Source organism: Colias eurytheme, chromosome 20, assembly GCF_061535395.1.
Source record: "Colias eurytheme isolate Ceu_HAF_F1 chromosome 20, ilColEury1 Martin Lab GWU primary, whole genome shotgun sequence".
Lineage (NCBI taxonomy): Eukaryota > Metazoa > Arthropoda > Insecta > Lepidoptera > Pieridae > Colias > Colias eurytheme.
The window spans coordinates 337,113-351,393 of NC_142999.1; the positions used below are offsets into that span (position 1 = coordinate 337,113).

The following is a 14,281-nucleotide window of genomic DNA, read 5'->3' on the forward strand; positions in this document are numbered from 1 at the left end:
AGACATTAGAAAGCTTCTGATGAAATTATTACCGCCAAGTGGCATGACAACAGCATCGTTACCATCGTATCCAACTAACACGGATTGGATCCTATCATAAAAGTAGATCGCATTGGATTTGTGGATAAAAACGGGTTTTGGCATAGAAGCAGCTTGCCAAAATGCATGGCTGATGGAAACTAACTGGACCTACTACGATTTCCAGCGGAATGTGGCAACCGTAATTCTGCCTGGGGATGTTTCAGCACAAATGAGAGTGCCCACAGAAGTGAGGAGTGCTGGAACTGTGGACGACCACTCGGCATTCGATTGCTCACAGTGAAGATGCAGGTTCTATCACCAACGCTCTAGAAAAATGTGCGCCAAGTGCAATATCGGTTTACTTCTAAAGTGTTGGTACATGTTCCACAAAAAATAAGTTATGTATTTTTTTTCTACTTCTTCATAAATATATACCTATATATCTGTGGTATTTGGTACGTACCACTTAAGTGCAAAATGGTGATTTTTGGGTATGAGCGTTTGAAAGTTTTCACGGTTGCTACCCTGTTGCTACAGATCGGAATAAACACTTGATAGACCGGGAGATACTGACACAAAATTTCGAGTCATTTGTAACAAGGATGGCGGTTCTACAGGGGTCTTAGTACGCAATGACAAAAAGAAAAATGATGGTGTGAACGCTGGTACTGGTGGCTTAGTCGCGTGGGCGTTTGTCGAACTCGTCGGAAAAATAGCGAAAGTCAAACGATTTGTAACACAAAAATTTTAGAATTTACCGATAGCCCATAAAAAAGTAGTAGGCGGTAGTGTCATGCCATACTTTTCCGGTGTGACTTACAGCCCGCCATACCGACGCGAATGTCTTGATTTAAATAAAACAATCATTCAACCATTTGTACCAGGCTAACTTTTGCACAGGTAACTATCGTCGTACAGCCATTTACGAAAATCGCCATGCCATACTTTTCGGACGATTCCAAATGGTCGCCATACCGCCGAAAATCTGCAAAAAATTTTTATTTCGCCAAACTTTTTGTACCAGTATTGCATTTGGATTTTTGGAGAGTATTTGATAAAATGTGACCATTATTATATTTGCCATACTTCTAGTAGGGGGAAAAAGTGCTGTCATACTTGAAAAATTAATTTAGTATTAATTTATATAAGTGAAGATTTCCAACACCTAGATCTTTGAAATTTTGTATTTATATTCGTTGATCCTCAAACTTACAGGAAAAATAAGTGCCATACTGTTACAAATCGTTTGACTTTCGCTATTTTCCGACGAGTTCGACCAACGCCCACGCGACTAAGCCGCCGGTACCAGCGTTCACGCCATCGTTTTTCTTTTTGTCATTGCGTACTAAGACCCCTGTAGAACCGCCATCCTGTTCCAAATGACTCGAAATTTTGTGTCAGTATCTCCCGGTCTATGAGTAAAACAAATTTATGATATTTAAATGTCTATTATGTTCAAGTTTTGAACACTTACAAAAAAAATAAAAAAAATGTTCTAGTTCAAGAGTAATTGTTACTTAACATGTTTGTACCAAAAGAAAAAATGTGAAAATGATGTGAAAATGTCTAAAACGTGTGTACTTAAGTGGATTAGAGCATATTTATTTGTACTCTTAATTAGTATTTATTCCTATTTTTACCTTAATGGAAAGGATTTTTCTTTTTTTTTTTCGACGGAGACATAAACAGACATTAAAAAACAAATATTATGGGGAAACGTCTTCCATACAAATAGATTTAACCATATATAAAAACAAAAACGAATAGGAGTGTGATTTGCCACAAATAAGTACTCAAAGAAAAGCCAGGAAATATTGTGATTTTCGTGCAATATGCAATTCTCTGATACTCTCTCTACAAAGTAAAATCCTAAAAGTAGTGTGTGTGTATGTGTGTGGTTCAGAAGTCACGGTAGTTCGCTTGCCTGCCGTGCTAGATGCTGCGGGATCGATCCCATCAACCGACATGTACCAATGTGTCTTTTTCGGATGCATAAGTAAATTCTCTAATAACCAGAGATACATCTTCTATAACAAGAAAACATCATCATTTCTAATAACAGGAAAACATCGTGATGGCAACCGAGATTTTGGTCTGAAATCACCAACCAGCAGTGAGCAAGCGTGGTGATTACTGCTCATGCCTTCTCCTTGTGAGAAGATGTCTTTACCCTGCAAATAGTTACGAGCTGGATCCAGTCAAATAAAATTTGTTTGTAAAACGTACCACTACAACATTCATTCATAGTCGTCATCACTGTCCTGAAAGTCATAAGATTGTTTCTAGTCGGACCATGAGACAATGATTTGAAATAATCATCATAAATTGGATCACTTATTGGCAGGAGATCTAAGATATCTTTGAATTTCAGAGCATCGATATTGATAGGCTCATTAGAGGCCAATGGCAAAGCCACTTCGGAGAATTCTATCTTTTCTCAGTTCTCTTAAACCAGAAATACAGAAACTCTTCATTTTCACTCAAAGAGTATTTAAAATCTACGTCATTAGACTTTTCATACATCAACCAGAAAATACAGTTCTAACCAAATGTAGTTTTGTCTGTTGCAGTATTTCTTTTGATAAAATGAGTAGGTAGTCAATAGTTTCGAAAATGGAAAGAAGTCAGATTCATTAATTAATTTTACATCATGGCGATTGCTGGTCATTTTCATTTATCTCGGGGAACGGAGATGGTGCTGTTTCTTTTTTGAATGAATCTTTCAATATCTGCTTAACAGGCAAGATATTATACCGTTTTTGACCTGGAAAACACTGAATATAAAATAAGCTACTCTACTTCTTCTGTCAAACGGTTAATAAAATGCCATAAGCATGATGCGATTTTATCCGCACCTCTTTGAGCTATTCCTTCATACATAACATAATGGAATGTTCGTTTAGTAGTAACTTTGCGGATTTTTAAATTGAAAGTCCAAAGTTTCTTTTATAAAAGGCTACAGATGCAGTTAAATTTGGAATCTGTAAACAAACAGCTTTTATCTTTTAGTTTCATAGTGAAATGTTGCCTTATGCTCCGATTTTTCTAAATCTATTCTAATCTGACATGAAAGAATGAATTTGAAGAGACAAAGAATCAAACCTTGTGCGTGTAGGTATCGTTATTTGGGTTTTTAAACGTTTACCAATCTAACCAAATCGATTTAAAGATTGGTAAACGTTTCTGAACACACTAAGTCTAAGAGATCTTGCATCACATGCATGTTTCTTTATAGATAATAGGCTTGAGACCTAATGTCTGAAGATTTAAATTATGTGCCAAATAACGTTATATTTAAGTAAGGGAGAACTCAGAGAAGACCTGTTAAGTTCACAAATAATTTTATTTGATTTGGTACAAATAAGTTAAGTGATGATAATAATTATTCAAGTTTGGTCTAATTATGTTAAGTGCTCTTACGTTGTAAATGGCCGTTCGTTGATTGAGTATTCGTTTTACAAGTCTATGTTAAGTTATATTAATATATTTGTATCAAATAAAAATATTTTTTTTTGTACTTAAGTGGTTTTGATACAACCTATTTAAGGTATTTCTACTATCAATAGGCTTATGTGACATAGACCAAACGAAAGAGGACGTTTTTATCAGTATAGATGGCCAAAAAACAAAAAATGGCCATTTTTGCACTTACGAGGTATATACCAAACACCACAGATATTTTATTATAATAAAAATCGATATTTTATTCCTACCAAAAAAAGAAAAACCTCGTTAGTCCTTTAGAGTCCTAAGTTAAAATAATGCCCAGTGTCACCTGTAGGTGACACCCCCATAAAAAACATGGGGGGTAGAATTAATTTTTTTGTTCTTTGTTTTTGTCTTCGCCAGATGTATCTAAACTATTTCAGTAAAAGAGAAATGCAAAATTACTATTAATTTAGACATGGGAATTGAAGAGTTAAAAAAATATTAACAGGTAGTTTAAAGTGAGTACGATTCGTGTTATTTGACCAATTAAAATATGATCAAATAGTTTGAAATCTAGGAAATAAAAAATAAAAAAGGCTCACCACATTGCGGAATATCCTGACATTCAATGAAAACGTCAGGTTGACCAATGGGGTTGAACACCTGGCTGCAGACACACACTTGGCACGGATTCAGCGGATTTTGAAAAGGTGTATCTTGAGGTAGCGGGGAACATGACACTGTGAAAATAATAAAAATTACCAATATTAGAGAGAAAATGTAGTGAAATATAGAAGGTTGCAACGAAATGCAATTAAATGTGCTGTACCTATAGTTTATAGTTTAGTTTATATAATTATACAACTTAATCGTATAAAGTAATTTCCACCAGAATATGAATATGAATAACATAAATAGACATTTAACGTACATTCAATAATTAAAATAAAATTATATGGTAATATGAAAAATAAGTTTAATTTTCCTTTAGTCAATGATAATTACAATCTCCTATTAGATAAACATATTATGTATGAATGCCAAAACATAGATTAAAAAATTGACTCTCACCTTGCGACTCCGGTGGTGGTAGCGGTGGTATCGGTATCGGTTCCGGTATTGGTTCAGGTATTGGCGATGCTGCGCAACTGTCGCATCCAACGCAAACCGGTACCAAATCAAAAAGCACATACTGACAAGCACAAATGAGACATTTATGGTCAATTGACCACATGCTATACATCTCACCAGGGTATGAACATTGTATATCACTTTGTCCTGAAATAAGGAGAATAATTGTTTACCTGGAAGGCCTATGAATTAAAATATCATTTTACATATTCTTAAAAGCCTGGCCTTAACCTGGCCTTAACTTACAATCACAAGAAACTAGTTTCCCAAACAATTCCTTTAATAATTAATTATTAATTGAATAAAGATTTTCAAATGGTAATACCCTCTGCAAGATTTTAAAGTTATACGATGTCATCAAGGTACACGATTAACTCTAAAGGTATCAATTAAAATAAACTATCCGAATTTTCATGAACACTCAGTATTAATTCTGTTTATGGTAACAAAAAATATATAAATATCTTACCAGTTATTGAAGTAGGTATGATGAAATTTTGTGGCGATATTGGCATCACATTTTCTGAAAGATAACACTTTATAAAGAATTAAGTTTCATAAAGAAAACACACAAATAAAATAAAATCAAACCTGGACTATATAAAGCTATTGACGATGCTTGTGATTCGGCTGATGCGTAGCTTAAACCAGGATTAAAACTGAATAAAATAAAAAGTAAATAAGTATTAAAACATATTAAATTGAAACTGAAATAGGATTAATTTTTGAAATCTACATTTTCCAATTGATAAACGATTTAACGTTTTTCATCATAAAAAAACAATTGTCGAAGTTAAAATAATAACTATAACATAATCGTGGAAATTGTTATTCTTATTAGAATTGAACAAAAGACGTACCCTGACCCATAGGGGTTCCAACCACCAGAATTCGCTAATGCTTGAGCGGCAGCAGATGCATAACTTGAATCACCAAGTCTGAGTAATAAGAAAGAGATAAAAAATCACATAATATTATTCGCATATGCTTTTAGTATATAGGAACCAGATTATTTTACGACAGACTTGTATTAGAACAATTAAAACCTTTTAATTCCTACAAATAAAACAATTCGATGAAGATGCTAAAATATGTGGTGAAAATGAACAAGAAAGCTTTTAATTATACAATAAATAAATAGCAGGAAAAATTATTATATACCCAAGGTTAAATGGATTCCATCTTCCAGCGTCGGCTTGAGCTTGAGCTTGGGCTTGAGCTTGAGCAAAAGACGAGCCATAATTACTGAATGATTGAAATGGCCAGTGACGTCACATGAAAATAAAAAAAAACAAATAAGTTACATAATGCATTATATAAAAAAAAAACTCAATCTACAATGAAGCTTACCTTAATCTTTATTGTATTTACAAAAAATATTGGCACTGATTGCAATTAGTTATAGAGTTTGTTTGCTTTTTTTATAATTCAATTATATAGTTTGAGTCAATGGAATATACAATAAACATTTTGAAGTAATAGATATTATGATTGTAAAGGAAGTAACGGTTACCTTGAACCGTACGGACTCCATCCACCAGAATTAGCTTGTGCTAAGGCATCCGCCGAGGAAAAACTAGATCCTAATCCCATGAAAGGATTTGACGGAGCCATTGGTTGTGCAATCCCTGGAAATGGACTTGATCCTGTCGATGACATAGCTTGAGCGTTACCAAAAGCTTGTGCTGAACTTGAAGCTAAATTCGGATATAATGATCCAAATGGAGATGGGTTACCAAAGTTCTGTGGTAACCCACCAGAATCTGAATGAGATATCGCTTGTGCAAAGCCATTACCACTGGCACTTGCAAAACTAAAACCAGATTTATCTTCAATTTCATCTTCAGCATCATCGGTAGTTTTTAATTGCTCGTTACTTTCGCGTCTACTGGAAGGAGCCCCGCTACGAAGATTATGAAAGAATCCATTAGGATTTTCCTCTGAAACGTTATCATTTGTGTCAGTTGCATCTTCATCTTCTATTATGCTTGATCTAGCTTCAACTTTTGGAACTTGTGCTGTAGACTCGCCGCTATTTGTAGTGACACTGCTTGATGCAGACTTTTCCGCCGCAACTTCGTCATTAGAATCTAAGGTTTTTCAAAGGTCACGGTTATTCTTCATTGTAACTTTATATCATTAAATGAAGCGTCATAATTAAGAAGCAAATACGCGTGTGAGTCTTACCAGACAATGGATTTTGTGTAGTTAATATATTTTGACCATTCGTGTTTTGGAATATCAGGAAGGCAAGGAAGCATATACTTCCGATAGCGCCTCCCCGCATTCTTAAATCTCCAAAGTCGATCCACTATATCCGACAACAGCAGCCTTTATTTCGAATATTTAGCACAACTGCGCCAATTTAGTTCTTGTACCTCATTATAAATGCATGATAACTTTCCGTGAAAATTGTCAGACATATTGATTTATAGGTAATACATATGTAATTGAAGTATCGATTAGGAACGGTGTTGCTAATTTGTTCCATCATTGTAATTTGTTATAGACGCCCAACCATAAAATGGCAGGGCCTGACCCGTGTATTAAATACTACTGCTAATATGGGTGCTTTTCTTTTATAAGGATAATTAATTCGTAAAGGAGATTAAATAAAAGAAAATATTATATCCCACTAAATTTATTTTATGAGTATGAAGCGTACGTTTTGCCATTTTACAATGCTCTCTTAATTAATTTTTTCGTTGTCCGAAGTCGCGCCATGTTCTGTGTGGAGATCACTAGAAGTCAATCGTAATCTGAAATGAAAAACAAAAAGTATGTGAATAGGTACATTCTTAAGAATTTTAAATATTTATGTAACAATAACTCAGTATTTCATAAAATATTTTTTATGATGTAAAAAATAAGACTTTAATAAGTAGCTCCATAATTTATAAATAAAAATTTCATTAATAGTTCGATTCAATAAATATTAACGCTTAATCAATTCGAACGTTTACAAACTTATTAAATGTAGAAACATCGCATGGTTTCAATAGAATAGTACCTTTATTTACTCATCAGCCTCGGCGTTCTTTCCCCACGCGCTCGCTTGCGCGAGAGCCTGAGCGGAAGCGTCGCCCCATCCGCCGAAACCACCATAACCGCCCGCAGCAGCGTTGGCTAATGCTTCAGCCGATGCTGAGGAACCTCCGTATCCTCCTAATCCACCGAGACCTCCGAGCCCTCCGAGTCCTCCGTATCCTCCGAGTCCTCCGAGCCCTCCTAGGAGACCACCACCTCCATTAGCGTTTGCAGAAGCATCAGCGATAGCGCTTGCCCAACCGTTTCCTGAGCTGGCTGCGTTGGCTTCAGCGTTGGCATTGGCCCAACTACCTCCATAGCCTCCTAAGCCTCCCATACCGCCCATACCACCTAAACCGCCTAGTCCTCCTAATCCTCCTAATCCTCCCATGTCGCCGTATCCTCCTGCATTTGCAATTGCGTTCGCACTTGCGTCAGCACTTGAATAACCGCCATAGCCGCCTAGTCCTCCTAAACCTCCGAGACCTCCGAGGCCACCGAGATAACCACCACCGCCGCCGTAAGCATTGGCAGAGGCATCAGCTTGAGCTTGAGCATTGGACCATCCGCCTCCAAGACCTCCGAGTCCTCCGTATCCTCCCATTCCTCCTAGGCCTCCTAAATCTAATCCTCCGAGTCCTCCGTAGCCGCCGCCGCCGTATGCGTTGGCAGCCGCCTCTGCGCTGGCTTGAGCATTTGACCATCCGCCGCCATACGGTCCTAGGCCACCTCCGCTATAAGCGTTAGCATTAGCTTCAGCATTAGCTTGAGCCCATCCACCGCCATAACCTCCGAGGCCACCTAATCCTCCGAGACCTCCCATACCGCCGAGGCCGCCTAATCCTCCGAGGCCACCCATTCCTCCGAGTCCACCTAATCCTGGATAACCACCGCCTCCATAAGCGGCGGCATTCGCTTCGGCGTTTGCTGATGCACTTGAGCCGCCTCCCCAGCTGTTGGCTGCAGCATTAGCCGCTGCGGATGCGGAAGAACCTCCGGGGAAGTAATCTGTATAAAAAATAATTAACGTTTTTATTCGCTGCATATTATGATTAATTAATAATTATTATCTAAAGATTCTTCAACTTACAGGGATAATCTGGAGTATAGGAGTTGCCTGAAAAGAATGACGCCTTAGTTAATGCATGCTTGTAAAGTTCAGTGAATATCTAACTTAAACAACAATTTAAATTATTATTAGAAAAATTCATCGTAGCAGGAAATGTAGTAGTTTGTGTATTAATTGTTTATGTAGAAAGAAATAGTGGGAATGTTCTGTATTTGTGTGGAATACTTACAGTTGGGCAAAGTCTGCGATTCAATGTATACATAATTGTATTTGATTCTGCAAATGTGTACGTGACAATAGTCGCCTGGTATTTGGAAGGGTACTAACGGAGCCTGTCCACGGCACATGGGTGCTGTAAAAGAAATATATAGATCAATTCATTGTTCTCTATATAATGCAATTTTAAAGTAGAATATTATGTGCAAAAACACCTCATAGATTTACTGTTTTAAGAACATTGCATATATTAATTAAAACAATTATAACAAAGTTTCAACTTACACACATATATTATCACAGGTACGGGGTAGTATTTGTTTTCTGAAAAAAAAATAACATATTATTTAATAATCTTTCGAACAAATATTCAAATAATAACAATACATTAAACTTACGAGTAACAGGTACAGGTACAGGTACCAAACGATCAGGTCCTTGTACGGGGATGTATCTGTTGATCGGTATTGGGAAAGGTACGGGTACCGGTGGTGATGGTACTGGCACTGGTACCGGTACATCTCTAGTAGGTCCTGGTACAGGAACTGGGATAGGTACAGGTGGGGATGGTACTGGAACGGGTACTGGAATGTTCTTTTCGGGTCCTGGTACTGGAATCGGTTGCGGTACAGGTAGCGGTACAGGTAAGATTCTTGGTGGTGATGGTACCGGGTATGGTCGGTTAACTGGGAAAGGTACGGGTACAGGGCGCTCTACAGGGTATGGCCTTGGTGGACCAGGCACATAGATCTTTTCGGGTGGGGATGGTACCGGTACGGGGACGGGGACGGGGATGGGTCTGCCTGGAACTGGCACCGGAATGGGGATCGGTCGTGGGATCACGATCGGTGGTGGGCCTGAAAATATATGAGGTTATACACTATTAGTAAGACAGTTAAATTTCTCAATCATTCTACTTAAGAAATTTCAAACGTTTCTGTCTCATGAAAAATTTAAAAGGATTTTTTTATCAGATTAATTTATGAACAAAAATAAATCTTTATAATATAATGATTTTAGAAAAGTTGAAATACTTACACGGGTTGATTGGTATCGGTCTTGGAATCGGCCAAGGTTCAGGAATAGGCTCTGAAATGCACAAAATATAAATTAAGTTCCTATTTTCTGGTTTGATTACTTGCAATTACTAGATCTTTCAAAATATCGTCCATGAGGAATAAAATTCTTCTGTTGTCAGATTTTTGTATCATTATCTTCAAGGTGCTGTCCTTTTTGCAATAACTTTGATATTTAGCGGTTTTTATTAATAATAATTTAAGAAACTTTGTCTTTTTTAATAATATTTGCGGCACTTTTTACCTTCAAAATAAGAGTTTGCATTTTCCCATATATGCGATGTTAGGCGCCTTAGTCTTTGGTCTGTAAAAGTGGTTTCATTTACTTCGAAACCAGAAATTTGCCATCTAGCTAGTTTTATTTTTATTTTAATAAAATATTCATATACTTACCTTGTTTTTTCACGTATTATTTTTATATTTTAGTTGATATGTTATGAATATGTCGTGTTATAGATGGTTAGGATTGTGAAGTGAATAAATATAATTACCAGTATGTACATGAGTTTTGATGCTATCATCATTATATGATTAATTATAATCAAGAGTAGTGTTGCCTTGAAAGTTTTGAATAGTGCTAGTAATATGTCTAGTTGCTTTGTTTTATTTATTGAAACACTTATTTAAAATATACATACATAAAGTTTTACCTGATCTCTGTGAAATAAAATGGTAAAATTAACTTTAAGATGGATTGGAATAGTTACATATAAGTTGGCAGTGTTTCCCGTTTTCCTTATATGTTTGCTACGATGAATTTTCCTTCGTAAGAAGATTTTAAAAGATAGAATAGACAATGAAAAGGCGTGAAATAATTTTGTATTCTCCTTCAAAACTTACCTGGTACAGGAGGGAGATAGCCTGAAAGAGTTAGGCCGTTTATTTTAATATTTATACATATTTATACTTGGATTTGTCTGTCTGTAATATATTATTACTTTTCTAGTAAATTTAGCTACAGCTATTTATAAATCATTTGTGTTAAGTGTGTTTACTTATGTATTTAATGCCTTTTTCTGTTATACTTTGAGTGCAGAAAGTACATTTTTAATGTTAGAGACGGTCAAGGTTAGAGACGATAATGAGTATGTAGCTGTTTCCTCAAATGTCACAATGTAAAAATGTGTCGTGTTTTTGTGTCTTTCGTAGCGAACATGTCAAGTGCTTTACTTACACGCTTCAGAGAAAGTGGTGATAGGGCTGTCAGCGATATATTTTAATATTATGAATTCTACATCTACATGGTTAAATGTATGATGGCTTCATGTTTTTAAATAAGAACTTGCATGTGATAGTTATGGATATTGATGTAGGGTTGTCGCAAAGGCCCGGTACGTTGTACTCATTTGCTAGGGTTGTCGCAAATTATGCAAAGGTTGCAGATATTTCCACGTTTGTTTGCTAGGGCTGTCACAATATTTACCTCCACAGCTTTCACTGCAGGGGCGGCACCTGGTGTACAGTGAACCGTAGGGGGTGCTGAAGCATCCGCACACGAGACAGCCGCCCAGACTGGGGACTGAGAACATGTCTCCTTCGCGGTTGCAGTTGGAGTCTGGGGAACATTATGTTGTGATATGATAATACTGTACAAATTAATGGATTTAATATAATATTATCTGGCCACTTATCTAGAATCAAGATCATGGTTTAATAGATGTTCTGGGTACGAAAAATTTCCTTCGAAGTCGAGGGAGTGCTATAACTGTTAGCATAATTTTTATAAACGTAATTTCGTGTCGAGATTTTTTCACAAATATTTGATTATGTTTGAACCGGATACTTAAGGAATAAGAAACACTTTCTTCACATACACATAACATTAATACCTTCTTATATACAATCATATTCATTTTATCTTATCAAGATTCTGTAAACTTACAAATGGGGTTAGGGAAGTAACCTCCACCACCGCCCGCCTGCGCGAGCGCGGACGCTTGCGCGCTGGCGAAAGCGCTGCGGTCTTCTGCAAATGGGAATCAAAAAGTAAATTAAAGCACACATTTCCATAATAAAAGCAGACTTATAAGAATGATTGATTAATTTTTTTGGTTGTAAATTTTGCAATGAGAAAACACGGATTGCACTTGGACAAAGACAAAAATGTTCAATACAAAGTAATTCCAATTGAAGCTAAGTCCTTTAAATACAATTTATAACCGATATACTAGATTATTGACTAAATTTATGTAAGTTATCAAAAAGGAAAATATTTTCAAGTACACACAAAGATCTACATCTTAACCATACGATATAAATCACATGTTTTTCTCAAATACAACACAATGAATATAAAAAAAAAATCTGTAAATCTATCCATTTTCAAAATCTACTCAATCTATTCACAACAAGAAATTCTACAAGCCATTGAAAAACTCTTACCGTCACCCCATACTGAGGCGATGAAGCAGAATACCACCAAAGCTCTGACGGTCCACATCTCGGGAATCGAACTCTGGACCCTGTGAGCGGAGAGACCACCCACAAAAGATGTCATCTCCACACCTTACAACTCTATTTAAACCAAACAGTTTTACGCGTTGATAGGTATGAACAATCAATTAACTTATTAAAAACCTTAATATAATAATAAACGAGCCGTGAAGATATAAATCTTAATATCGACCGAATTACATTTTTTATTGATTTCCAATATTTGATATTATGTAAAGTATCGTGATATGCGGTTGTGTGCTCTGTGGTCAAGGTGGTAGGGGTGGGAATGGGGTGAAGGGTTGTGAAATAGTTTCAATGTATGTATTTATGGCATAGCAACAGTGTTTTGTTAGTGTTTATTTTGGCATTTGCTTTCTAAGTTTTTTTCTAGTGACGTAAAACTTCTCCATGAAATCATTAGCTAGCTAGTTACATGTAAAATATTTTTAAGTAGGTAAACATATACACGTAGAACTGCGTTTTATAAAATCGTAAACAGAACTTGACCTTTACATACGCGCTATCAGCAATTTTACATAGTTATTTAATTAACAGCATAGAGGTCGTATAAGTGAAACAGTATGTATATTGTATAGTTAGTATGTACAGTGTTTTATATTTTAATATTTAAGATAGAGACGATACTCGGGAAATTTTGTCCTTTATTCATAATAGGAATTTCAGCAGTACGAATTTACTTGCTTTTTTATAGAATTCGATGATCATACGTATTTTAATAACAATATTGAAAAAATTTGGATACATTATATAGTAGGTATGTAAATTAACAATGATTTTACAACAATATGACCATGTGATAACTAACAGATAGACATACATAATCGCACGGCAACCCATTTCAAGAATTAACAGTAATTAATTTAAAAAAAGAAGCAAATAGGTTAAAAAGGAAAGTGACGCTAGGTGACGTTACTGGGTCGCACTTCCGGTACGTAGGTAGCGCTCGCGTCCGGCTGCGGTGCGAAGCCTCCATTGTGAAGCTTTTGTTTGAGCTTTGCCCAGGTTACGTCTTGGTATATAATATTTATAATATACTAGCTGCGCTTCGCGGTTTCACCCGCGTGGCTCCGCTCCTGTTGCTCTTAGCGTAATGATATATAGGCTTCCTCGATAAATGGGCTATCTAACACTGAAATAATTTTTCAAATCGGACCAGTAGACCATAATATTGTGTTCAAAAAATGCATTGCAATATGGAAACGACGTAAGTATATCTATAAAAGCAACCTTCGATTAAAAATACATCGCGAAGGAAACAAACCACATTTTCTAGTAATAAACGTTTAATCTTCAAATTCTCTATCTATTTCAAGTCATAAATATATTCTAGACCCAATACGATGTAACGCTCGTAAATATATGAAATAAATTTAAGAAGATACAGTAAGAGATACAGCACTGGTAATAAAGTCGCTATGTCAGGCTCTCTATCTATAAAATAATAATGTACTGCGGGTCGTGCGTGTGACAGATCAGCTTATAGGCAGGGAGGAGGCTAGCGTATTTGTTAACTATATAGATTAATTATGATGCGAACAGTTTATACACAGGAACGAAACAATTGATTTGCAATCTTGCAAAAACGATTACAAGAGGTCAAATAAAGAAGAGAATAAATATATTATAGGAATAATAATTCCATGTACATGTCAATCCTATATTTGAATATTACTTCTATATTTTGAAAGATATTCTGTAGTATCAGAGGAAATCAATTTTATCAAAAAAGTATTTTAATTTTAATTAAATTGTATTCGTGTAGTACATTTATAGCTTCTAACACATTTTTCTCTTTTACGTTTTTGTTTAGGGCTCACATGATGCTATTGTTCGTTATAAAATCCTACATTCTTCA

General features: G+C 35.8%; 2 protein-coding genes across 2 annotated transcripts in view; one reads left to right on the forward strand and one right to left on the reverse strand.

The window, feature by feature from the left end:
* The window catches only part of Dys (Dystrophin), a 442,182-nt gene that overhangs the window by 264,228 nt on the left and 163,673 nt on the right, over nucleotides 1–14,281 (forward strand). The gene's annotated exons all lie outside the window — the stretch shown is intronic.
* On the reverse strand, nucleotides 7,213–12,476 carry LOC149899422 (uncharacterized). The gene is made up of 10 exons (XM_090113816.1): nucleotides 12,352–12,476; nucleotides 11,852–11,935; nucleotides 11,393–11,524; nucleotides 9,932–9,982; nucleotides 9,292–9,750; nucleotides 9,179–9,217; nucleotides 8,907–9,029; nucleotides 8,699–8,725; nucleotides 7,592–8,616; nucleotides 7,213–7,340 (listed from the first exon to the last, which is right to left on the reverse strand). The coding sequence occupies exons 1-9, from the start codon at nucleotides 12,464–12,466 to the stop codon at nucleotides 7,598–7,600; spliced, it is 2,049 nt and encodes a 682-aa protein (XP_089969942.1). The 5' UTR covers nucleotides 12,467–12,476; the 3' UTR covers nucleotides 7,213–7,340; nucleotides 7,592–7,597.